This window comes from Chroicocephalus ridibundus, chromosome 8 (genome assembly GCF_963924245.1).
Source record: "Chroicocephalus ridibundus chromosome 8, bChrRid1.1, whole genome shotgun sequence".
Lineage (NCBI taxonomy): Eukaryota > Metazoa > Chordata > Aves > Charadriiformes > Laridae > Chroicocephalus > Chroicocephalus ridibundus.
In genome coordinates, this window is record NC_086291.1 from 21,679,581 (window position 1) to 21,705,727 (window position 26,147).

A 26,147-nucleotide genomic window follows, 5' to 3' on the forward strand; every position below is an offset into this window, starting at 1 on the left:
GGTATATAATTCTGTTTCATTTAGAATTTGGTAACAAGGTACATCTTGTGATTATGTACTTCTATTCCAGAAGTAGGTCCAGCTTTCATATTCTGTAGACTTATGTACTGCTGCAGCAGTGTATATGTTATAGAATTATGTGAAATTTAACTGATCCAGAGTGTCACCTGATTCTATTTTTCTTAATATTTTGCACTGTACTGGTACCCATCAGCTTCCCAGAGATCTGGAATCCCACTATGCCCAGCATTATGTAGATGTAACACTACGATAGTCCTCTGTCTCAGAGAATTTCAAGTCTAATTCAATAGTACAGTCAGATGTCTGGGCTCCAGAGAGTAACAGCTGTCTTAATTAGTTTTCCTGATACCCATTCCCTGTGTATTGTGTCCAGTCACTAAGTTTCATCAAAATTTATGTTTTCACAATGATTCATACAGAGAGTTCTGAACAGATAATGTTTGTTGATGCAGGGAAGTAGTACAGTTTGTCACCTTACTTCTCACTACATAATTTTATACATGTTAGATTCTGATAAAATGTTTCCATAAAAAATAATTTGTTTCTTCACAGGGTGGATCATTTATTGCAACCGGTGGTGGATCAAGTAGTCAGGTCAGGATTTTCTCTATTTTTATCTAGTCTTGTCAGATAACTTCCTGGTAATTAAACTAATTAAATTCAGGAGTCAGAGTTTAAGTCCAGTAGTTTTGCATGGGGGATTGTTGATGTTATGCATTTAATTGTAAATGAAGTGACCCTGTTCAGATAAAATTTATCTGAAATGGCTCTCTGAAATCACTTCTTAGCACTGTTTCAATTTCACGCATGGTTTATTGGTAAGACCACAATGATGATTCTCTTGGCTACACAAATAATTCTATCTTTATGAGGCATCTGGCACTGAGACATAGCACTGAGAGATGTAGTATCAGTCTAACTTCCACAGGAAACATTAAATATATAGAGCTATGCTGTCCCCTCATTTGTTCTAGGTATAGGAAAGATCACAGTTACTCAGTAGTCCCACAGTCTTTCTTCCTCTAAATGCAGTTTCACATCTGAAATGAGATTTTATTTTAAATTTTCACAAAGCAATAATTATTTCCTCTTTTTTTAATTTATAGGGTGGTTGCATTTGTCCTGATGGAAGCAGTGGTAACAGACAGGTAATTCTCTTTCCGAGTTTATACTTTCATCTGCATAATGAGTATTTTGAATTAATCACCTAGTAAGTACGGACACTTGGGTAACACTAAGCATTATTGATAATTTCCTTAGTATGGATAGAATTATATACAATGAAATGGAAGAATGAGTCCCACTTTAACTGCATGATTACCATTTGGCCAGTAACTTTCTGTAACTGTGCTTGGTAATACAGATGCTCTGTCAGTTGACTGTTATGTGCTAATTATTCATTCATTTCAATAAAACAGAGTCAATATGCCCTGCAGTAACCATGGGATTTAATTGCATCCAGCTTAGGTTCCTTGTCCTTCTCATTGGCGCAATAAAATACTGCGACTAAAATGTCAAAATCTGGAAAACGTTTCAAAAGATAATCTCTTAAATCAGTATTTAAACTATTCTTTCCTATAAACAGGATCACTGCAATTTCAGGATCAGTGGCACTGGATAAACTTTTTTCTTAGGCAATGCCTCTGTGCCAGGAAAAAGCCCAAGGAATGTGGCTACATGGGCATTATGTACTAGCTTTACCAGGCTTCTGGCAGGCAGGTGCTGCTTCCAGGTATTTCTTCACCTGCTTCCAGGCAAAGCCAGGTGAACTTGGATTTTAAAGTCACCTGTCTTCTACTGGAACACTTATTTTTGAAGCTTTTATTGAAGCTGTATTTACATAAAACCATTTGAATGGTGGAATATTTTTTTCAGTTTTCAATTTCAATAAGAATCATATTATGGATATTTTTTTTTCTAAAAAGCATGCTATTTAAACAAACTAATTGTATAAAAAAATTGCTGCTTTCTGAACTTAATTGTTATTAACTTTAACATACAGCAATAGTAATTTTGGTCAGGTAAAATACTGTCTCTTTTATAGAATTGAGGCTGAGCAGTAATCATGACCTACATGTTTTAAAATATAGACTAGTCTATTAAAATAACTAATATTGAAACTTAATTGAGGAAAACCTTCTTTATTTGTCATGTGATTGTAATGCTATGTAAGCAAATCCATTTACAAGGAAAAAGATGGACGTCTATGCAAGTTTTCATACTAATAGGGCCTTTTTCTTTGCATGCTTAAATTGGTGCAAAAAGAGGCTTAGTTTTTAATGGCAAGGCACCACAGCTTGCCCAGGGGGAGGAGAGTGTATTTAGTTGCTATCAAACAATAATTTTCAACGTGAAGAATATAAGACATCTATATTGGACATGTTAAAAACCAGTTCTCAGTGCAGATGTGTCCACTTTGATACATAAGAGACTTGTATTTGTTCGTGATATTATCAGCTGATAGAATTAATTTATGATAAACTAGGTAGCAATAGTATTGATCTTTGTCTTCACCCAACAGTAAAGTTCAGTGATATTTGCAAAGGAATAAACTGAATTAAAAACTGGACTTATTTTCATTTTCTGTCCAGGGTCATTCCTCTACATACAGCAGATTAGCATGTAAACACATTGGCCATGATAGGCAGGTTGATTCTTTTGAATAAAAAAGCAAGGTATAAGTAGATGGATATGTATAAATAAACCAGCTTTCACAAATCTTACTCAAAAGAGACAGTCATTTATTTCCATGAAGATTCTTCAGCCTGGAGGAAAATTCCCACAAAAGGCTTTCTTCTAAATGTAAAAGCTATGAGTTACATGAAGGTGTCTTCAAACCTGGAAAAGATTATAAATTAAAAGTCAAAGCTATACATATTTAAACCATCTTGTTTCAAAGGAAACAATGGGTTTCCTTTTGTAGATCCCCAAATTCCTCACACTGCAATTGTTCCGCTTTTTCTCTAAGCTTTATCCAAAGGCAAGAGCTCAGTCTACAAATAGTCTCTGAGGAAGCAGTCTAACCATAAAATAACACTTTGCTTGTTTTGTATATAAATGGGATGTGGCAGTAATAATGGATGTTATGTACTGGTGAACAGTCTTCTCCTTTAAGTGGTGAGATGAAAAATCTGCTCTCCTAAACCCTATTTATACTTTGGAAGTTCAGTATTCTGGCAATTTTTAAAAACATGATCAGGGTCATGATCATCTGTAACAATATAGAGTCTGCCAGGTACGACATAGGATTCTGTGATTAGAAAGAGTAAAATGAAAAGTTATTATTCTTTTCAGGTCTTTTAACCTGAACAAAAAAGTCCTTACTAAAGGTTTCCTTCTCTCTAACAAAAGTAACCAGTGTCGTCTTTTAATGGTTGCAGTAATGTCCTTTTTGAAAGCTCTATTTTGAAAGAATAGAAATTCAGAAATGGACTCACTTACACGTCTGTTTCCAAGAAAAAAGTTAGTCTGTGTTTTCATTTCAGGGAGTCCCAGGTTCTTCATACAGCACGTATTCTGGTAACCAGGTAAACATTCAGATAAAATGCCCTATTGAGAAACTCCACCTAAAACCTTCTCTGAAGGAGTAGCCAAATATAAACCAGTAACCCATTCTGTCTTCTGCACAGGGAGGGCCTTTCTTCTATCCTGGAGGATCCTATGGACAGGTAGTTGTTCTTCCTCCCTTACCAGGAGAACGCAGGCTCCCAGCATCCTGCTTCCTTCACTCCCAGTTATAATTACAGACCTGACAGTTGTCTCTTAGAGTAGAAAACTTAAATTAACCCTGATGTAACCTAGTAGTGTGAGGTTTGACAGGGAACAGTGCAGAATGCTATCCACAGTCTCCTTGCAGAATTCAAATTTCAACAGGCTAAGAAAATTACCACTGGAAGACTTCTTCCACTTCAATAATACTGGTCTTGATTTTTGTTTAGGTACATAAAAGTTAGCTCAGAATTGAGAGAAAGGGTGTAAAGTTGAGAACCAGATACGCTGGTATTTAAATACTCATCTTGCCTGCAAGAAAACAGTTGGTCTGTGTTTTTCTTTCAGGAGGGCCCAGGTTCTTCCCACAACTCTTACTCCGGTAACCAGGTAAATATTTGGGTCACAGTGCCTGCACAGGAGCACTCTAAAAGTCTTCCCTGAAAGAACATTTCAACTACAAAACAGTAAATGTTTTTGTTTTCTGCACAGGGAGGGTCTTCCTTCTATCCTGGTGGATCTTACGGACAGGTTAGGGTTCTTCCTCATTTGTAAAGATAAGATAGACTTCTGTTATCTTCATTCGTATATTCCCCATATAGTGACTGTTGTGACATATAAACCCCAAGAACTAAATCAACCATTTGTAACTTACAAAATGAAGTCAGAGGAAAAGACTAAATTGTGTTTACAATTTCCACGGAATGATCTTTCATCCAGTTAAGAAATTTAGTGATAAAAAGTCTCTTGTTCTTTAACAATAGTGGCCTAAAGTGAGAGTCAGGTATATTGCTATTTACACCACCCTGTTTCCAAGAAAATAGCTAGTCTGTGTTTTCATTTCAGGGAGTCCCAGGTTCTTCACATAGCACGTATTCTGGTAACCAGGTAAACATTCAGATAAAATGCCCTATTGAGAAACTCCACCTAAAACCTTCTCTGAAGGAGTAGCCAAATATAAACCAGTAACCCATTCTGTCTTCTGCACAGGGAGGGCCTTTCTTCTATCCTGGAGGATCCTATGGACAGGTAGTTGTTCTTCCTCCCTTACCAGGAGAACGCAGGCTCCCAGCATCCTGCTTCCTTCACTCCCAGTTATAATTACAGACCTGACAGTTGTCTCTTAGAGTAGAAAACTTAAATTAACCCTGATGTAACCTAGTAGTGTGAGGTTTGACAGGGAACAGTGCAGAATGCTATCCACAGTTTCCTTGCAGAATTCAAATTTCAACAGGCTAAGAAAATTACCACTGGAAGACTTCTTCCACTTCAATAATACTGGTCTTGATTTTTGTTTAGGTACATAAAAGTTAGCTCAGAATTGAGAGAAAGGGTGTAAAGTTGAGAACCAGATACGCTGGTATTTAAATACTCATCTTGCCTGCAAGAAAACAGTTGGTCTGTGTTTTTCTTTCAGGAGGGCCCAGGTTCTTCCCACAACTCTTACTCCGGTAACCAGGTAAATATTTGGGTCACAGTGCCTGCACAGGAGCACTCTAAAAGTCTTCCCTGAAAGAACATTTCAACTACAAAACAGTAAATGTTTTTGTTTTCTGCACAGGGAGGGTCTTCCTTCTATCCTGGTGGATCTTACGGACAGGTTAGTGTTCTTCATTTGTAAAGATATCAGTCTTCTGTTATTTTCATTCCCATACTGCCCTATTCAGAAGGAAAACTTGTTCTCGAGGGAACCAAGATAATAAACTTTTTTTTTTTATTTTCTGTACAGGGAGGGTCTTCTGTCTATGACAGCAGTAGTGAATCCTATGGTCAGGTAAATACTCTTTTTTTCTCTTCGTATACAGGGTGCTGAGGGCCAATACCCTTGCTCCTATATACAGCTATATTCTGTATTTTGGCTCTCACTATATTTTAGTGAAGGTGTTTGGTTTTTTTCTTTGCAGTCTGAATTTGCATGTACTTCTAACTAAGTAGTCTGAAAGTTTATAAGGGGAGTAAAAAGCGCCTCCAACCATTAAAGCTTATTCCCATAAACAATGCTAGCTTTGAATTATCTGCAAGATGAAGGTCTCTTCAAAAATGGAAACAGAATTTGAGTTAAAAATATAAATTAGTGTTTTACAGGGACATAACTATGAGTTGCTCGGTAGGAATTCTGATAACTAAGTAAATATTCATATTTTTTGAATCTCTCCAGAAGGGAATCCCTATAGTAATTGTCCAAAGGAAAAAAAAATCTGTCTGCAATATGAAAATTATTTATGTTTTCTGAACAGGGTGGATCTTCCACATATGGTGGTGCTGGATCTTCCACATATGGTGGTACTGCAGCTTATGGTCAGGTAAATATTAACTGTCTCATACATCAAAAGCTTAAGCTTGCTGTGTTCGTTCTTATGTGCAGTGGGTTCCATATTTCAATTATCTTTAAGCGATGACCATGGAAATGCTATTTTACCTTTTGTTTCTCTTTATTTTTATTTACCCCTTTACAACTCCAAATGCTTCTATAATGGAGGGAAGGTGACGCACTAGATAAACTAACTGTGCCACTGTGACTGTTCAATGCTTTAACTTCTTTATTGTTTATGCATTAGCTGTTTCAAAAGGAAAATATTTTGTGCATTTACTTTACACACCTTACTTATGCAGAAGCTGTTGAAAGTCTAGGGCAATGTACATACTGTATTTGAAGTCTGTATTTACTGATGTGAATCTCATTGTGAGACCATTTTGTTTAGCAATACATTTTAACCAGCCGAAGTCATATAGAATTATTTATTAAAAATAATAAAACGTATAATCCAGATTGGGTTTTCATAGAAAATTGTGTTGTGTTGCTACTTCTGGTGCAAGATCTGGAAAGAAAGCATAAATAACGGGATTTTTGAATGTAAAGAATGGTTAATTTTGCAAATCAACTTTGTCTAAAATTTTTCCTTATAAAATGGATGTTTACAAGGAGGGGTTTTTTTAACCTCTTCTGCTTAAGCAACAGGTAGAGTTATGTATCCTTTCTGGCACATTCCCTGGTTTAGGTAAAATTGGAGATTATAAGTGGATGGTTATTTTTATTCTTCTATTTTATATTCTCCACAAGTAAGATCATGTAGGAGTCCTGTTGATATGAAGAAAAACCTGTTTTTTCATTATTTTACAGGATTCACCTTCCATAGGAGGCGGTGAAACTGATGACAGTGTAAGTATTTCTTCTCAGGTATATCAGTATCAGAATTTACTACCTTTTAAAGTATCGAGGTGCTTACATGGACCTTATCTCATCATCTTATCTTCAAGAGCTCGTTCACAGTACGTTCTAATCCTCTGTGATGTTTAGTAATTTTCTGCAATAACTTATTTGAAATTATATTTTTTTCTATAGATAAAAGAAAATGTAGATTTAAATTATGTCACATTATTGTGCTATGGTATGATAAGGACTTAAAATAAAATTGTAGTTACAACAGTTCTGACTTGTAACCATCATACATTTTGTGAATCAATTGTTAGAAGTAGCATTTACAAAGGAAGCTCTTTTCCTTCATTTCACAATTTCCATTGAAACTTAATATTAGTATATGCTCGTGCTGTACAAAACAACCAGATACATCTTACTTCCAGCAATTTAATTTGATTACTTTTTCAGTGTTAATTTAATACAATAACACTAATTTAACTACAGGAACAGTACTATCAATATGTCAAATCAGCCATTCTTGTTCTTAAGGGTTATTTTTTATGATGTATTTCTTTAATAGTATATTCCATATATGTTTACTATTATGGACTCTCATAACAATTTCCACAAATTAAGACTTTGAAACTTAATTGCTCTTAAAATACACATTTATTTTAAAATTCTGAGGTCTTAAAAGAACAAGACAGCTTTTTAAAGTGCTGATGTTTTCTCCTATAGCATTCTAAGAGGAAATAACATAGAGATGTGATCTCATTCCTTTATTATGCTATATCAAGGTTCATCTTTCCAAATAAAGAAATGCCATTCTCCAGAAATGAGCAAAGAAAGAACTTGACAGAATGCTACTTATCCTACAGCCTACATCTTTAACCTTCCCAACAAGTCACGGAAACAAGCAGTAGTTTTCTTTGCCTTCCACCCTTGCTTAGAAAAAAACAGAAATATTTGCCATGCAATAACTAGATTCTAATATTTTTTAGGATTCCACCTCACCGTCTGGCAGCTGGCAGAGTGAACGGGTAAGCATTCCTTCCTTACATGTTGCCAGGGTGTCTGCCCCAGTGTTTGGCAACTGCTAGCCACCTACAGTGGTGGTGTGGCTGCTGCCAGTGTGGGACAGAAAATCCTCAAGCACAGAGGGAATGATGATACGGCTAAAGTCTTAAAGGGCTGTTAGAAATCACAACTGATGCTGAGGTGTGCTCTTGAATCTCAAACTCACAAACACGGTACCACAATTTACTTTTCCAGGTTCTTGCACCTTTTTACTCATTGCCTGACTGCAAAAGGCTTCAATACCATGATTTGTCCAGCATTTATTCTAAGTGAAACCCTTTGCTTTGCTGTGCTTCAAGACTGACTTATGACTGGTTCCATTTTCCTGTCATTTTTACATGGCACCCATTTTACTTATTTTCATGAGAATTAAATGACACAGACTTGAGAAATTATTTTGTTGGAGATATAAGAACTTCTTAATCATTGTATCCAAAAGAATATCTTTCACCAAAAAAAGCAATTATTAACAGGCAAAAAGGGGCATGTGCTGTTTTATAGAGGAAGACATTTTTTGTTTTCTTGAACAATCCATGAGAGAAAATTAAGAAATGTGGAGGAGTGTTCAGCTTCCGTCCTGATCTTTCCATACTACAAAAGAAAGGAAGTTTTTGGTTTTTTTCATGTAATTTCAATACATTTTTCCAGGATTTTTATTCCCCTGGAGGCAGCCAGTCAGGTGGACATGTAAGCATCTATTTTATTCATTATTTGCAGTTCCCTTACAAAATGGCTGTTCTATTTAAAAATTATCCTGATGAGTAAATTATACGCAACTGTTTACCTCCTAGAATTTCTTATTACATCTGTCGTCATGTCTTGTGAAACCAAATGGCAAACTGTTTAAAAAAAAAAAATTAAACAAATTTTAAATAAATGTGTGTATGACTATTCAGCAACAGTGGTGTTTTCCAGAAACCATTTTTAACAAAAATACATTTGATCTACTTTTTGCAGGGATCATCTTTTCAAGGTGGTGGCTACTCCAGTGGACAGGTAAATACTAACCCTTTGTATTTTTGACCTGAAGTATCTGTTATGAAAAAACTTGAGTCCTGGTATTGTATTATAGAATTTTTTTTATCTGGGAGAAGATTCATTTGGTACTCAAACACATTTTCCTTATATATCTCTACATAAAAGTCCAAGTGTGTAAGCAGAGAGGGCAAATAGAATTCATGTACTAACTGATGTTCTAACACCAGGAAACAAATGAAAGTAATAAATATTTTGTATTCATTTATACTTTCGAAATAGTAATTAGTTATTATTTTTTTTTAAAGATAAATTACGTTATTTTTGTTTTGTTTTTTAGGACTCATCCTCATACGGAAGCAACCAGTATGGTGGGCAGGTGGGAAATTTTTCTTCAGTATTGTTTTTTTTGGGTTTTTTTTTCCCAAGATATATATTTCAAGAAAATATTACCAGATTAGTAATACCTAAGTTTTCAGACTACTGTGGGGTTTTTCTATCCTCATTAATCTTTCTATAGGTAAAATTGGATTCCTAACCAGATAGATCATTTCAGACATAATTTAGAGAGTAAAAGACAATATATTGTAATCAAATATACATGTCAAACTTAAAGAAAATCTTATAAATGAAAATACAATATTTACAGGGTTCAACTTCTTCAGGAGGCAGCCAGTCTGGTGGACAGGTACGCTTTCCTTTCTCCACACCATTCAGTTGTGCTAATGTCAGGCACTCACAATTTACTTTGCCTATCTTTCCTTTACAAGAACGGTTTTTCTTCACCACTGTCCTTTTTGCCCAAAGCCTCAGCAACACATTATTTTCTTTTTCCGTGTCATTCAGACATCCCGCAGGCCAGAGTAGCCAGTAGTAGCTGTCTGAATGGCAGTTGTAGTTGAACTTCTGTACCTGCGTTGGTGCTAAACATTTTTCTTCTTACACATTTCATGCAGATTGAATGTGTAAAGTGAACCCCTGGCCACCTCCCAGTTAGTTTTATCAGAGTAGAAATGCTGTTTTCTTTAATATCTGTAGCATGAAAAAGTATTGCATGTATTCCAGGTGCTCTGGCCTCTCTTGGCCGGGCAGGGGAATTGCTTTCTGCAGTACTACTCAGAATTTTTTACTCATCCTCTTGGTGAGTAAAGTTTTTAAGGTAGAGATTGTAGATAACAAATCTGAAGAAAACAAAATTTGAAGTTTTTTTCCCCATCAGAGCAATAAGTACAGGAATAGGATGAAGAGAACAAAAAATAGACTAATTTCTAGAAGTTGGGCACGTGGGCAGTTCTGAATGTAACTTTACGGATTGCATACCTGGGATGATAGAAGAAGTAATTTGAGTTGTAACTGAAGTCCCTTTCAATCCTGTGCTCTTGATATCTTAAATATTTTCTGCGTTCTTTACAGGGTGGATGTGATTGTTCTGGGGGAAGTTCTGTAAGTGTTACTTGTTCATTACATATTTTCTTTTACTAAATTATTTAACTAGAAAATTATCTGTGGTCCTATTTATTTCTAACTTACTTATTTGAATGTACTCTTAATTTTCATTGTTCTTTTGGTGACTTACATATTACTGACACGGTTGGAGTTATTTCTTATTATGCCAAGATGAAGAATGCAGAATCACAGAATCATAGAATCATTTAGGTTGGAAGGGACCTTTAAGACCAAGTCCAACCATAAAAATAACAATGCCAAGTCCACCACTAAACCATGTCCCTCAGTGCTACATCTACACATCTTTTAAATACCTCCAGGGACAATGACTCAACCACTTCCCTGGGCAGCCTGTTCCAATGCTCCATAATCCTTACAGTGAAGAAATTTTTCCTAATATCCAATCTAAACTTCCGCTGGCGCAACGTGAGGCCATTTCCTCTTGTCCTATTGCCTGTTACTTAGGAAAAGAGACAGACCCCCACCTCGCTACAACCTCCCTTCAGGCAGCTGTAGAGACCAGTAAGGTCTCCCCTCAGCCTCCTTTTCTCCAAACTAAACAACCCCAGTTCCCTCAGCTGCTTCTCATAAGTTTTGTGCTCTAGACCCTTCATCAGCTTTGCTGCCCTTCTCTGGACATGCTCCAGCACCTCAATGTCTTTCTTATAGTGAGGGGCCCAAAACGGAACACAGTACTTGAGATGTGGCCTCACCAGTGCCGAGTACAGGGGGACAATCACTTCCCCTCTCCTGCTGGCCACACTGTTCCTGATACAAGCCAGGAATCCCTAAAGCTGGCAGCAAGGTGTATTCTCTGAGCAGTGACTTTAAGTTACCATACAGTATTTACGGAGATGTGTATCTCCTCTCAAAAAAAAAAAAAAAAAAACAAAACAAAACAAAAAACCACAAAAACTTAGCAAAAATTAAATTGGTCACATTAAGTAGCAGAATTAATTGACAAAAGATCCATCATGAACGGAAGCTAAAATAATATTGGTCTACAAAATTGCCAACCATAAAAAGTTGTCTCAAAAATCAATGTTTACCAAATTAAACAAAAAACAAAAAATACAAACTGAGCACTTCTCGTTTGTGCTTTTGAGTCCATATGAAATTATTTAAAGACTGTGAAATAGGGTTATACATGCTTTCCAAAGCAAATCATATATTGTCAGTCAACATGTAGTATGTAAAGGATATTCCTGCACCTTGGGTAGCATTCTTGTTTTCTACGCAGTGAGTCATGGGCAGATAAAGACAAAATGATACTTTGTGATTTACGGTCTTCCAGGCCAAAAAAAGACTATTTGCTATCTTGGCAAATTAAGAAAAGTGATGTCTAAGTGTAATTTAATTTCAGACAGTGATATTCTTCCTTTAAAATACCATAGAACCATTTTAAGGTTTTGTTTCATTTTTAGTTTATGATCAAAGACAACGCCTAATTTTTCTTTTTTTTTTTTTTTTTTTCCCCCCATTCCCTACAGGGTGGATCCCCTGCCTTAGTCAGAAGTAATTCCTCTGCAAATGTAAGCAATGTTCATCAGCTTTTAAGTGTGCCCTCTGTTTGTTTTGTCAATATAATGGCTGAGAGGTTAGAAAGAGTCAGTACCTAATAGACTGTCACACACTTGTGAAAATAACCTACCTTAATTACAATTAAAAATACACACAGGACATTCGTGCAGCACTCAGTTTCTCTTTCCATTTGAAATACTGTTCATTCAAAGAGAAGTCTTGGGATGAAAAATGTTGTTTAGCACAAAAGCAGATACATAACAAGATAAATATTTACTTTGGGAGTCAGTTCCATTGGCTTCCTTGGAATTATGTCAAAATATCCCCCAAGGACATGGATTTACGTGTTTGTATTCCTCTTAGATCATTTACTGCAAGAAAGGTTAGTATTCATAGATCAGTAATCTAATGATGCCAGCCCTCTCATATGAATAAGAACTCTTTTGCAAGACAGACCTGTTTACAGCATTCCCAAGACCAGTTCTGTTCATCATGTGTTAGAAAGTCATGCCATGTATGTCACTGGAGCTCTGCACGTGCTGCACTAAAGGGGGAAAAAAACATTTGGGTCTTTTTGTATCTAGCACAGAAGTCTCTGGCATTGTTACCACGCTGCTAACTCATAGAAAGCTGGCTTTGTATAAAACACAGCTACATAAATGTACCATATCAAAATTAATATTACATGATAAATAGGACTGGTCTTGTGCTCTCTTTTAGGAAGGAAGAATGTGTGTATATGAACAGTCAGGAAAATATTTTTACCCACCTGTGTTCTACATCCTTCATATTACTGGGATGGTTTTTCCTTTGAAACTTCCAATTGGGACTGATTTTTCTGTTTTTTTCTGACTTGGTCGTCTTTGGACAGCAGTTTGGAATCAGGAGTTGTGTATAAAGATTGAGGGAACATAGTGGTTGTGTCTACATCAACAAGTACTGCAAACTGCTAGGACTGTTTCGCTCTATAGAGTGAAACAATCAATGCTGATAGACTGATGGCCACACTATACACATGCTTTAGTGGTGGTTTTGGCAGTGTTAGGTTGATGGTTGGACTCGATGATCTTAAAGGTCTCTTCCAACGTAGATGATTCTATGATTTCAGGACGGGTTTGCTCTGGTCTGGTCCCATGGACCAAAAGTCTGTTTACTACCTGAATGCATTAAGTGTGCCCCTAGAGGGCATTCTACAATTTAGTTTAATCTGAAAGGCATCCAATTAATTCACTCTGAGACCACTCCATGATGCAAAACAAACTACAGTGAGTGGGACTATCAGTTTTGTCTCAAAGGCGCACTCCTGATCTGTACTTTAATGCGTAGATGCACCCAGTACCTCAGCATGGGAGAATGGCTTTTGCATCCTGGACATAGATCTTAATTCTCCCCCAACTATATGTTGTAGTCTACCTCACAACATTGTCTTTAATATTGTCTTTACAGGGCAATGAAAAAGTCATCTTACACAGTTAAGATTCCTCATGAAGGGCATGTTTCTGATAGATGCTTGACATTACATACTAAACACAAAACAGTTTCATTTCTTTATGAGCTTAGCAGATCTTGTGGAAGCTCAGAGTACTCAAAAGGTCTGTAGTATTCTGCAATAATGAATATTAAAAGCTTTTTGTGTGGATGTCGTTCTTCAGTATGCTGATTTTAAAATGAAAGAAATAAGCTGCCTATCCAGTCAGATCCTTTGAAGTGAAATAGCTGGTATTTCCTTTCTGAAAAGGCTCTGGAGGCAACCATTCTGGTGGACAGGTACATACTAAATTTTAGATGTATTAACAAAGTAGGGAACACTAGATTTTACATTTTGAGTAGATTTTTAAACCCATGTAAAAAAGTTTAAAATATAAATCTATATACTACTGTCCTTCAAGAAATTTTGCTTTCAAATAGTTCTGTTAGAGAAAAATAACTGGTTTCCTTCTTTTTTTTTTTTTTTTTTTTTTTCTTTTCCCCCAGGGCTCATCATCTTCGGGAGGCAGCCGGTACAATAGCCAAGTAAGCACTCATTCCAAAAGGAGATACGTCCTAAAAATTATACACAATGGTTTTTTTTTAGCAAATAGTGCCCTCGTTTTTGTGAAACTTGTGATGAAACTAGTGATAATGAAGCTCTCACAAAAAACAGGTGTGGGGAAGGAATGAATCAAAATGTAGCATTATTGATTCCTAATGAACCCAATTCATTAAGAAGAAAAACAAACCCAATCTCCCCTCTTTAAAGAGACTTCTTGTATGAGGTTTCAGTAAACTTGCTTAGTTTGGTTTTCAGAGTCCTATTAGGTAGCCAATCTTTTACTGCCAGCTTTGGTCCAGGATTCATCTTTCCAAATAAAGATAAGCCATTCTACAGAAATGAGCAGAAAAAGATCTTGCAAGAATGCTGCTTTAACCTTCCCAACAAGTCACACAAACAAAGCAGTAGGTTTTTTCCTTCCACCCTTACTTAGGAACTTGGGTATTTCCCCAAGTTACCTTGTAAGGCTTGAACTCTAGTTATTAAAGCTTACTGAAAGTCCTGCTTGCCTGCCTTCACTCTTACCTTGTTCTCTTGCTTCTATTGTTTTGGGAGAGTCATGCTTTGATTTAAGGAAATCCTACAGCAGCTAATTCACTTATTTGGTATTCTTTACAGGATTCATATTCCTCTGGAGCTAGCCAGTATGGTGGACATGTAAGCTCTTACTTTTAATATTTTATACGATATATTTGTTTTACCATTATTTGACCATTACTAAGTAAAGGATTATACAGATAGCTATCTCAATTTAATATTTCAAGAAACTTTATAGTGATCTGTTCTCTGTAGTAATATTGTGAATTCAAGGAAGACAAAAATATGGAGTATATTCTGGGAAGACTACAAAAAACCAGTCAAATAACATAATACAGATACCTTTGCCATTCATCTCCATGAATTAGATATTCAGAAATAACTCATTTTCAATATTTTTACAGGGGTCATCTTCTTATGGAGGCAGCCATTATGGTGGACAAGTAAGCATTGAGTCCCCATTTTTGTAGTTTTGACCTATGCAAGCTTGTATTTTATTCGTTGTCTACTGGGCTGTCTGCCTTAGCTTTATTTATCTTAGTCTAAAATTTTATCAGTAAATCTTTCTCTCTAGCATTGTGGTGCTACTACGATTAAACAAAACGAGTTCAGGTGAAGACCATTATTTAAGACTAAGAAAAAATAGAATACAAAATACATGGTTGACTCAATTGGCTCATTCAATTTTTGGGACTAGAGGTCATGTCTTTCTGAAATAAATTAGTACTTCATGAAGCTGACCAAAATTTTTAAAAGCCTCATGAAATGATTTTATGACTCTATGAAATGGGTGTAAAGATGTTTCAGTTTCCTTTTTTGTTGATATTCAGGGCTCACCTTCCTCAGGAGGCAGCCAGTATGGTGGACAGGTGAGAATTCTTCCCTTGTAATGTTTTACTACTTTTTCCAAGAGATTTGGTAATTCTCTGTGTAAAAGAACATTTTAAGGAGATGGATTTAATTCTTTTTCCATGTTTTCTTTAACTTATTGCTAAGTATATAGTAGTTATAAATGTATATGATAGAAAGCCACAGGAGAGTTTTTAGGACATGTAATTTCTAATGCATGATGGTAAAGGCAGATGAGTCTCAATCCTTTTTGCACAGTCTGGCTCAGTCCACTCAGTTTTGCACTGAAAGAAATTAGGTACCTCTCCTTCATATGGGGCATGGTTTAAAGGAGTACTATGACATGAATGTAGAGATCATTTAATTCTTTTTGTTCAGGGTTCACCTTCCTCAGGAGGCAGCCAGTATGGGGGACAGGTAAGAATCTCTTCCTTTGTAGTCCTTACCCTAACACCCAGCTTCTACATCAAAACTTGGTACTTCTCTATTGACTGAAAAAATAATATTTTTGAGTAAACTCTGTTAATCTGATAATAGATGATCAGGTGTCTAAAGATACATGATCTGAAACAATGCAAAAACTATGAAGGGCCAGTACTTCTGTTGTATCACAGTAATGCAGTTCTGGCCTTGTTCTACTCTCTGACCCGTCCTGCTCATTCTGGAGCCATTTCGCTTCTGCTGCTGTCATGGGTTCTTAGCTCTATAACAGTAAGGAGAAGCTGGAAGCAGATTGCATTCCTCCTCTACCTTAATACCTCACTTCCTTCAGCAAAATGCAATGTAAGGGTTGGTATCAGGGAAGCAATGTGTCTCAGGAGGGCAACAGCGGAGAAGGTCAGGAGTTGTTAAGAGGTGTTTCAGGCCCTTGTGAAATGAAAGATGATGGATAGCGTTCCTAGTGCTGCCTAGTGGTATAGCCTTTAATATGGAACGAAATCCCTAACAAACTCATCCTTGGCCTCTGAAAACTTCTATTGTCACGTTTTTTGGAGAGGGAATTAGTAGAGAAAGACATTTTCAGTCCAAATACAGTCCCCCAAAATGAGGTATATAATCCTAATAGCTCATGATCAGTATTATGGAAGATTCGTGTGTTACAAACCATCCCTAATTTGCATAGAATGCATAAAGGAATAGGTTGAGTGTTTATCTTTCTGTAATCTTTCATTGTACAACAGAGAAAGAAAATAGTCTTTCTATCAAAAACCCTTAAAGAAACTTTAAGGGAAAAAGAAATAATAATAATTTATAGAGAAATAATTGGCACCTTTGCTTCAGGGTCCATCTTTCTCAGGTGGCAGCCATTATGGAGGACAGGTGAGAATTGTTTTTCTATTTATGGGTTGTTTTTTCCATTGTTTATATTCCTCTCTCTCTCTGTTTTGTGAAAAACAGAATATTTTACAAAGGGGTGTCTTACAGCAAAACAGTGTTTAGGCAGAATAGATGAACATACGACCTGCTGCTGCATCAGCCCATTCAGAAAATTAAAACATAGGAGGCTGCCCTGAGCCCAGGATCCAGTGCAGCAGTACTACTCACACCTGCCTGAAGCTAACTTTGATTTAATCTTTGTTGTTCTGTTTAAACAGTAGCCATTGCAAAGGCCAGTAGATTTCAGTATAGTTATAAAGGAAGCGTTCACATTCCTGTGACGCTTAAATCCATGAAGACAAATAGAAGTGTGTTTTTCTGTGACAGGTCATGAGTTAGAGAACGTGCAACAAATATAAATGCTTTCTCATTTCTTTAGGGTATAGCTTCTTCAGGAAGCAGCCAGTATAGTGGACAGGTAAAATTTCTCCTTTCATAGTATTTTCAGTTTTGGTACACTGTTCATTAAGAAAACTGAGCCATATTTTTTGGGGGAAAAAAAAAAAAAGGAACATTCTGAGAAACAGGGGCCTGTGTGACTGCATGGAAATACTTCGTTAAACAGATCATCGTTCTAAGAAGCCCATTTTTGTTGTTATATTTGAACAGAAGCAGTTTGAAAGACTAATGACCACAGAGAAAAAGTGAGAACATTACTTAGTAACACAGAAATACTTAGTTACTCTTTTATTTTTTTCCAGGGCTATTCTTCAGGAGGCAGCCAGTCTGGTGGACAGGTACGCTTTCCTTTCTCCACACCATTCAGTTGTGCAAATGTCAGGCACTCACAATTTACTTTGTCTGTCTTTCCTTTACAAGAACGGTTTTCCTTCACCACTGTCCTTTTTGCCCAAAGCCTCAGCAACACATTATTTTCTTTTTTCCGTGTCATTCAGACATCCCGCAGGCCAGAGTAGCCAGTAGTAGCTGTGCTAAACTGTGTTGGTGCTAAACATTTTTCTTCTTACACATTTCATGCAGATTGAATGTGTAAAGTGAACCCCTGGCTGCCTTTCAGTTAGTTTTATCAGAGTAGAAATCACCTAGTAGACTCCACTGAAAGTCAGCTTTAGTGTTTTCCGTAACATCCGTAGCATGAAAGAATACTGCATGTATTCCAGGTGCGCTGGCTTCCTTAGGAAAATAATAAAAAAAACAAAACCAAAATATTTTCTATAGTACTACTCAGAATTTTTTTTACTCATCCTTTTGGTTAGTAAATTTTTTTCTGTAAGTTTTAAATGAGCAATTAGAAGAATTAGCCTGAAAGGACAGGGGGGAGAGAAAGAAACTATGTTTTAGATGGAGCTTGTTAAGTCTATCGTCAGGATTTTATAGTCTGTTTTCTTGCAGTAGCAGAATGTGAGTTTTATTTACTAATTCAGAGGCTAAATCAGTTATAGACTCAGGAAAATAAGTTTGGTTGTGTTTTATACAGGGTGGATGTGTGTGCCCTGATGGAGGTTCAGTAAGTATTCTTTGTCTTTGTATATTTTTCATAGTATGTACACATACTGGAAAATTCCCAAGGAACTACATTTCTTGAAATAATTTTGTCAGTCAATTTATATGTATGATGAACAGTTTTTTTCACATTCTGCTAAAATGAGAAATGTTGAACCTGCTAAGGGCAAAAATATTAAGTGACTTGCAACTGTAGTATAGTGTTAAAAACTAGCTATACAGATGCATTTCTATTTTAAAAGAAATACATGGGAAATACATTGCGCTTTCCCCACCCTGGAATAAACAAGTAGTAATGTTGTCCAGTATCTGTATTAAAGGAAGATTAGTCCTAATTCTGTAAAATACCCAGACAGGAAAAACTGCTTCGAAGCATTTTATTTCTCTTGGTTTGTAAGACAGGCCTGTGACTTTTCTAAGAACCCATTTCCCAAATATCTCATAGTGTATCTGCTGGGTTTTGGACACATGTGTGTTGTAGTGCTTTTCTTATGATGGTTCTTAACAGTATGGTTGAACAAGTGAAACTTAGATTTAAAATCTTAGCCCAAAATGCTTCCAAGTGGGAGCAGAGCAACATTTAAAAAGTTAAAGCTATTTATATTTTTCTAATTAGTATATTCCCTATACTTTTGTAAATACTTTAAAACAAACAAACAAACAAAACCCAAATGAAAACAACAAAAAAAAACAAACAAAAAACAACCAAAAAACAACACCCCACACTTTTGCTGAAATTAAGCTAATTTACTTTTGAGGGAGGGTTCAGTTATCTATTGTCTCAGTATAGTCAAAATTGCTTAGATGACTACTTCTCTTTCTTGGATTATGAAATCAAGCAAAACCCACAGGCCACAAGTACCACTCATGGTATATACGCCACTTCTGATTCTCAGAAGTGCTGAAAACAACTTATAAATTATCAGCTTACTTCTCTTTGCAAGCGAATAGTCTGAAGGAATAAGGATGAACTGAAACTAAATCCTTTCCTTGTTTAGTATACCTTTCTACTTGGTTGATTAGTAATCAGTGTAAATGACTTGTTCATTGCAGTAGGTCAATACGTTCTCTTGTTTTTCCTCTCCATGACATTGAATTTAATACAGAGTAAACATTGCTATTTTTCTTGAATACAGGGCTCTTTTGGAGGAAACAGCTACCATGGTGGTGGACAAGTAGGCAATTTGTCTTTAACATTTATACAGAGTAGCTCCTCAGGAATAAACATGGCTCAGTTGCCATATTTGCCCAGAAGCCATTAGATACTGAGTTCAGTTTAGTCACAGAGATAGGGACAATAATTCCAGAGAGTCCATGTGGCTTTTATTTAATTACTCTTGATCTTTCTGTGTACTAGAGCTAAGGTTTTACTTTGTAGTTATAGAAGCTTTGTTACCTCAAAAAAGTACTGAAGAATAATTCACAGGATTCATCTTACTGCATAAACAACAAATACGATGTGCGGATAAGTAGCCATTTGCCACTGCATTAATAACTGTGTAAAGTTCTTCCAGTTCTTCTCTTCATGAGCGTTTAGATTAGGTATAGGTTTTTTTGATGCCAGGTGGTATTTAAGAAAATATAGAAAAATTTCACATTCTTTTTCAGGGTTCATCGTATTCTGGAAACAGGCAGTATGGTGGACAGGCAAGCAACTTTTCTTTGTTTTCAAGATCTTCTTTCTACTTGCTATTTATTAAATGAAAAATACGATGCAGTGCATATACTGCCAGTCATTTTTTCAGTGTCGTTTTACTCTGAATAAATATCTGCAAACAGGGACCGTTTCTCAGTAACTGAAATGGAGTAGCATGAACAGACTTCAATTTAAAGAAGAGGCATAGATCATAATTTTGGGTTTTTTACCTCAAAATGCCTCTTACTTAAAACTAAGTGGTAGTTTTAATTAACCACTTTTATGTTTCAGTTTCCCATTGCTATGACACCAGTTCAGAATCTATATTCTGTGTTATTTTTCAATTATATTGAAATTATCCTCTTTTTTTTTGCATTTGTTTAGATTAAATAGGTGGAAATTTGGTACAAAACACACCAATACATATTGCTTTGAAAATATAATATAATATATTATAATTCTGGTGTGTTACCCGCAATAATACTACTATGCTCATTTTCAGCTGCAATTCAAGTCCCTTACTGTAAGCAGCTCCCTATGTACCTTTTGTAGACTTAGTGGTTTGTCACTGATCATGAAATCTTACTAGCCCCAATAGTTAACAGATGTAATGGATGGCTATCTAATAAGAAGGTGGAACATATTTTTCATTAGTATTACTCTGTTCACAGTGTTTCACTCTGCTATACTAAAAAATAATTTCATTTCTTTTTACTCTGTTGGCAACCATTTGAGTTCAGTATCACTCTTATTAAGAAGATCATGTCTTGTAGCATGGAGAGGATTTTAAAAGCTGCAAAACAAATTTTTCCTAAATGACTTATTTGGAATAATAAGGATGCTTTTACGATAATACACATAATGCTCTCTGAACACGTTTGACCTAGCAGAAAATCACAAATAAAGTGGATTAATTTTTTTTTTCCTCTGGAACACAGCCATACTTAAAGAAACTTTGTATATTTATGTCAGAGAATAGTCTTAGCAGGTGTCTTGTGACTGTTTGACAAATTTACTACCTTAAACCGTAAGGGAACTTAGCAGAATGAAGTCAGAAGTCTTTTACTGCATCTTTTTAGATTAATATACTTTCCAGATTGCTACTGAGATTTCCTGTCAAAAGGTCCTTCTGTGATGCTTCATTTGCACAGGAAAAAAAACAGGGGGGAGTAACTGCTGTTACCCTGCCAATGCTTAAACACTTAAGTTTCCTGTGATTTTTTTAATAGGGGTATTCTCCTTCAGGAAGCAGCCAGTATGGTGGGCAGGTGAGTGTATTCTCTTCTCCTCCCAACACTCCTTACTCTTTCCCTGTACTGTCTGGATCAGATCAGTTACTTAATGCTGAAAGATACATTCATTTGGCCATTTTACTGAGCTTAAATAGTTGAGGTAATATCAATTAAAGCTGTTTCAGTAAGCTGAATAAAAGAATTGGTTACAATTCTTACAGTAATTCTTACACAGAATTACAGCTCTGTGTAAAACTATAATTGCTATACTGTATTTCATAACACTGCTTTCTTGATTCAGAATAACAAATTGCTGCTGTTCTGATGTGCAGTAGATGATAGCTTAAGTTTCAGATACCCCAGTTACTTTTTGTTCAAACAACATCCAAATAAGTTTGTCCTAAGTACTGCACAAATTGTCTCAAGACAGTGATAGAAGATTTTTTTTTCATTCAATTAATAGATGTTTGATTGACTTCTTACAGGGCTCATATCCTTCTGGAGGCAGACAACATGGTAAACCAGTAAGTAAAAAAAAAAAAAAAAAATCAAGTTTACCTTTCTTTTTTTCTTATAAATCTGTTTATATGCAGTTAGTTATGGAGTAGACATTTTTCTGAGAATTGCTTAAATATGCAGAGTGTCACATGATTAACTTATCTGGGATAGTCTCAACAAATGCAAATGCAATATTTATTTTCACACTGTTCTATAGTTTTGAGCCAGCATTTTACTCTGTAATTGAACTTCTGGTCAATCTCTGGATTAGTTCTAGTAATCCCAGAATGAGATTTCAGGATCTTTATTATTTTTTTGTAAGGGACTTCTGAACAGTTTTCTGTTTAAATTCATAATAATCATACACTTTTTGCTCAGGGCTTACTTTTTCATTGATTTTATATGCATTTGTCTTAACTATTTTTGGCTTGCTTTGAAGAAAATATTTTTGTTTTCTTTTTGAAGACAATAATAGTTGACATTTGACTATGTGTCTTTTCATCTTATCCCGTTTCAGACCACTCTTTTTACTATGTAACTTAGACCTTGCTCTTGTTGTCATTCAATGGCAGGAGATACAAATAAGTACACACAATGTTTTAGCTTATCTCTTATAGAAAATAAGATGTATCCACCTGTTATTAAAAAGCAGGCACAAATGTTACATTTTCTTATACAAGAATCATAAAAGTGAGGCATGTTGTGTACCATATTTGATGGCATTTCTGAAAGTCAGTGCTTGTAAGAGTTCCTGTTGGCAATCCCATTCAAATAAGCAGAGCAACTTTGCCAGAAAACTGAATAAGACTCTTATAGAACATCTGATTTTTCAATATCTACTTTTATTTTCAATTACGTTCATTATTAGAGCTTTCTTGAAGTAAGGCTGTAAAGTAAAGGACTCTTAACACTTACCTTCCTGGCCCCTCCACAAAATCTAACTGTAGACTGATTCCAGGTGAATTAATGTTTAATTGGACCTTATTATGTTTTCCTTTCTATATATTAAACACATCATAACTACAAACCAGAACTTTCTTCTTGAGAACTTAAATTCTCTGACTAACACATCATTCAAAAAGAATGCTTGTAACAAAGATGTTAAATCTTTTTCTTTTGGGTAAGCTTTTCCCCTGTGATTTTTGGATGACTGGACACAAAATAGTGTTCATTTTCCTGTGGTCCTTTATTCCAGATAGCAAGAATATATTGAAGTACAAATAGGCTTAGAGTCAAAAACAAGTATCTTTTTTCAGGGTTCATCTTCCTCAGGAGGCAGTCATCCAGGGAAGCCAGTAAGGATGTTTTTCTTTCAGTATTCCACAACCAAAGTAGAAATGTGGATATTGATATTTAAATAGGTAACAATAATGAGGGTGAAATTTAAAATTATGTTACAATGGTAAATGTCTGAGAAAAATGACCAATAAAAATCAGAATATTTTGTTCAAACTTGAACCTTTGAATGAGGCAGCATTCATTCAGCACATAGCAAAGTTTTTATATACTCTGTTACTCAGGAACATGCTTGGATCATTCTATTAAGAATGATGTATTTGAATATCAGGATAACTCTTTCAGTTTCAAACTTTGTAATTCAGTCCATGATACATTGCTTTGAAAATCCTCTGAAATTGTTCGTGGAATAAAGAGGACACAGCTGTGCTCACTTGAGACAATTCAATTAAAATAGGGGAAAAAAGTGCAAGGAAAAAGATAAAATCAAAGCCAGTATCAAAACTACTAATGCCTAGGGCATTTTCAAGGCCACTGTGTGCTCTTTGGACACAATTCACTAGGAGTCTCATACAACAAAAATAAATGATTTATAATTATTTTACAGGGTGGCTCTACCTCAGGAAGCACTTATTCTGGGAAACCGGTAAGAATACTTTCAACACAACATTTTCATCTTCTTTTCTTAGTAAACAAAGAACCTGGGTGGTTGATAGAGCAATTTCAGGATGATTTGGTCTGAAGAGAACATTCTGTATTAGTTCTATTTGTGTTAGAGCATATTTAAAAAAAAACGCTGTGGAAAATACGGCCTCAGCCTGAGGTATTTCATTGTTACATTTTAAATCTGAATCTGTCTTGCTTCACATTCCAGTTAGTGGCCTTGTTACATTCTGCTGCCCCCTATTTTTAAATTCCTGTTCTCCGTGTAGATTTTTATAGGCTCAGTCCAGTTAATCCTTTCCTTTTTTTTTCTTCAGTACTCATCAATTTTTAACATCCTCTTTCAACTAGGGATGGAAAACTCTGTATGGAATATGATAGTAGAATGAGAGAAAAACAAACTTTTCCCTGTCATCAATTTAGCTGAAATTTTCAGATGTAAGATGAGATAGATGAGATAGAATGTGTAACAAACTATTTACTTTATCTATGCAAAGCTACTTTCCTCTTGCATAACTTAAAACCGTGCTGTGGGTTAAGGTATTGAAATTTTGTTGATCACAGGCAAAACTGTGTTGAAAATCATTGTGTGGGAACACTTCTACATTTATTTATTTGTTTGTTTTCAGAATTCACCTTCCTCGGGTGGCAGTCAAGTGGTAAGCACTTTCCTTTTTTGTAGTTTCCACTGGTTTCTTCCTGTACATACTGTAGGAAACTGAAGGTATTGTTTATACTGTGAGGTTATCTGTCAGATTTCCTATATTTGACTAAATGTTTGAGAATACATGTGCAACATAATAAATGGGAATAGTATCAACAAAAATGAGGAAAACTTGAAAACTGAACACCCGTTGATTTAGGTGTACTATATGTGTGGCACATGATCTTTTAACATCAGAAGCATCTACATAACAGAAGGGGCTAATAGGAAAAGATTTCTCTGAAACTTTCTATGCTTTTATAATAGTAGTAAATAGAACTACTTTGAATTGGGTTTATCAAGTTGCTCTCTCCTTTTTTTTTACAGAGCTCTGCTGGGAAACACTGTACTCCCCAACTCCTGCTGTTATTCAGTGTTTTGAGTGCCTTTGCTCTCTCTGCTGTTACATCAAAATGGTCTATATGAACTTCTCAAGAGTTGCCTGGCATCCTAGACCTAGATGGGTTATATTCAGTAATATTAGATTAATTACTTGATGTAAGAAAAAAAAAAAATACCCTTAAATCAAATTGGCTGATGCTACTTGGCTGTTATGTTGTATGTCTAGATAGTATGTCCTGCCTCTCCTTAGTTTACCTTTGGTTTTAGTCATCAGTAGATATCATTAGTTTTGTCAGTGTTTTAGGTATCATTTTAAGAAAGTATATTGTACCCTACCTATATGATTTATTTTTGGTTTTATTTCCGATGGGGAATGCAATGAACACCTACCTGAAATCTGATTGGTACAACAAACAAATACTTAGAAAATATTTGGTTACTAAGCAAAGCGGAGGAAGACAAACAAATTGTTGTATATGCAAACTGAGCACCGTGCCTGGTCATCACCACATAAAATAAGGCTAATGTAACATCTGATGAGCAGTACTCCCTGGGACAGAAGAAAATATGCTAAAATAGTATCAGAGTTATTGGTTTTAGCCTGTTGTAATCAAATGCAAGTTCAATATGGAGGCTGCAAAGCAAAAAAATAATACTCCATGAGAGTGAAATTTTGGGGGGTTAATTAAAGTTTATTCATTAGAGAAGCCAAACAGCTCAGAGCGGTTGCAAATACCTAGAGTTCTGTAGAGAAGCGTATGAGGCAATGCACTCCAGATTAGGCTGATAGTATAAAAGCTGCTGGAAAACAATGCATTTTCCCTTGGGAAGGAATGGAAATTTAATTAAGTTCGTATAACTGATAGTATCTTGGCTCCTTTTCTCAAGTCTTTAGTCTAACCTGTACTACCCAGTACATCTGCAAGTTTAATTTCAAGAATGATGCTGACATCTTGCAAGCAGGTACAGTAAATGTGTTTGCAGAAAGGCCTGTGGCCCATTTTTGAGTTCAGGAGCAGTCCCGCATCTTGCAGCAAATGCTTTGGGAGCCGCCGGAGCCACCATCTCTCTGTGCGCAGTGGCCCTTGTGCCCACTGTGCATCAGCGTTAGCCATGGGCTGAGCTCTGGCGTGTTAACAACCTGCACCCTCCTAAAGCGTACTCCTAATCAATGACTTATTGAACATGTGCCTAGTATTAAAACTACATTTATTAGTAGTATGCTTGTCTCCCTATGCTTTACAGTTGCAATTCATGACATATATTTCCATTCACGTTCTGCTGCCAGCGGCGCTGGGGCCTGGATTTCACCCGGTTTTGTCTCTCATGTGGTACACCGCGCAGGACACACGCTCCTTTGCCAACCGTCAGTAAATCAACCCAAGTACCTGAAACTGTAATTGAAACATAAAGGAGTTTAGCCTAAATATAATCTTCAAAATTTGCCGCGCAATTGGTTTCTTTGGAACAGTTCTCTGTGAGAGGTCCGTATCTTAATTCGAACTAGCCTTGCACTTCTCTAATAAATTTATCACGGATTTCATACAAAATATTCGTGTCGTTCTCTGCAGAAACACCCCTACTAAAAGGCTGTTCCCGGTGAAACGCCCGGTCCCTCTGTCCCCTGGGGGGGCCGCGCTCGCTAGAAGGCGTCCGCTGTGGTGGCGCCGGCCCCGCGCGCAGCCCCTCGC

General features: G+C 36.0%; 1 protein-coding gene across 1 annotated transcript in view; it reads left to right on the forward strand.

Moving 5' to 3' along the window:
• The window catches only part of LOC134519791 (hornerin-like), an 88,926-nt gene extending 62,949 nt beyond the window's left edge, over positions 1-25,977 (forward strand). The window contains exons 42-77 of the mRNA XM_063344415.1: positions 574-615; positions 1,128-1,169; positions 3,507-3,548; positions 3,651-3,689; positions 4,078-4,119; positions 4,222-4,260; positions 4,576-4,617; positions 4,720-4,758; positions 5,147-5,188; positions 5,291-5,329; positions 5,459-5,503; positions 5,967-6,032; positions 6,851-6,889; positions 7,870-7,908; positions 8,594-8,632; positions 8,903-8,941; positions 9,261-9,299; positions 9,570-9,608; positions 10,334-10,363; positions 11,857-11,898; positions 13,862-13,900; positions 14,538-14,576; positions 14,861-14,899; positions 15,287-15,325; positions 15,684-15,722; positions 16,587-16,625; positions 17,062-17,100; positions 17,384-17,419; positions 18,121-18,150; positions 19,283-19,321; positions 19,755-19,793; positions 21,012-21,050; positions 21,500-21,538; positions 23,356-23,394; positions 24,041-24,070; positions 24,442-25,977. Coding sequence (XP_063200485.1) covers positions 574-615; positions 1,128-1,169; positions 3,507-3,548; positions 3,651-3,689; positions 4,078-4,119; positions 4,222-4,260; positions 4,576-4,617; positions 4,720-4,758; positions 5,147-5,188; positions 5,291-5,329; positions 5,459-5,503; positions 5,967-6,032; positions 6,851-6,889; positions 7,870-7,908; positions 8,594-8,632; positions 8,903-8,941; positions 9,261-9,299; positions 9,570-9,608; positions 10,334-10,363; positions 11,857-11,898; positions 13,862-13,900; positions 14,538-14,576; positions 14,861-14,899; positions 15,287-15,325; positions 15,684-15,722; positions 16,587-16,625; positions 17,062-17,100; positions 17,384-17,419; positions 18,121-18,150; positions 19,283-19,321; positions 19,755-19,793; positions 21,012-21,050; positions 21,500-21,538; positions 23,356-23,394; positions 24,041-24,070; positions 24,442-24,540 — 1,488 coding nt within the window. The 3' untranslated portion in view covers positions 24,541-25,977. The remainder of the gene's footprint in view (positions 1-573; positions 616-1,127; positions 1,170-3,506; positions 3,549-3,650; positions 3,690-4,077; positions 4,120-4,221; positions 4,261-4,575; positions 4,618-4,719; positions 4,759-5,146; positions 5,189-5,290; positions 5,330-5,458; positions 5,504-5,966; positions 6,033-6,850; positions 6,890-7,869; positions 7,909-8,593; positions 8,633-8,902; positions 8,942-9,260; positions 9,300-9,569; positions 9,609-10,333; positions 10,364-11,856; positions 11,899-13,861; positions 13,901-14,537; positions 14,577-14,860; positions 14,900-15,286; positions 15,326-15,683; positions 15,723-16,586; positions 16,626-17,061; positions 17,101-17,383; positions 17,420-18,120; positions 18,151-19,282; positions 19,322-19,754; positions 19,794-21,011; positions 21,051-21,499; positions 21,539-23,355; positions 23,395-24,040; positions 24,071-24,441) is intronic.
• Positions 25,978-26,147: the final 170 nt, after the last annotated feature.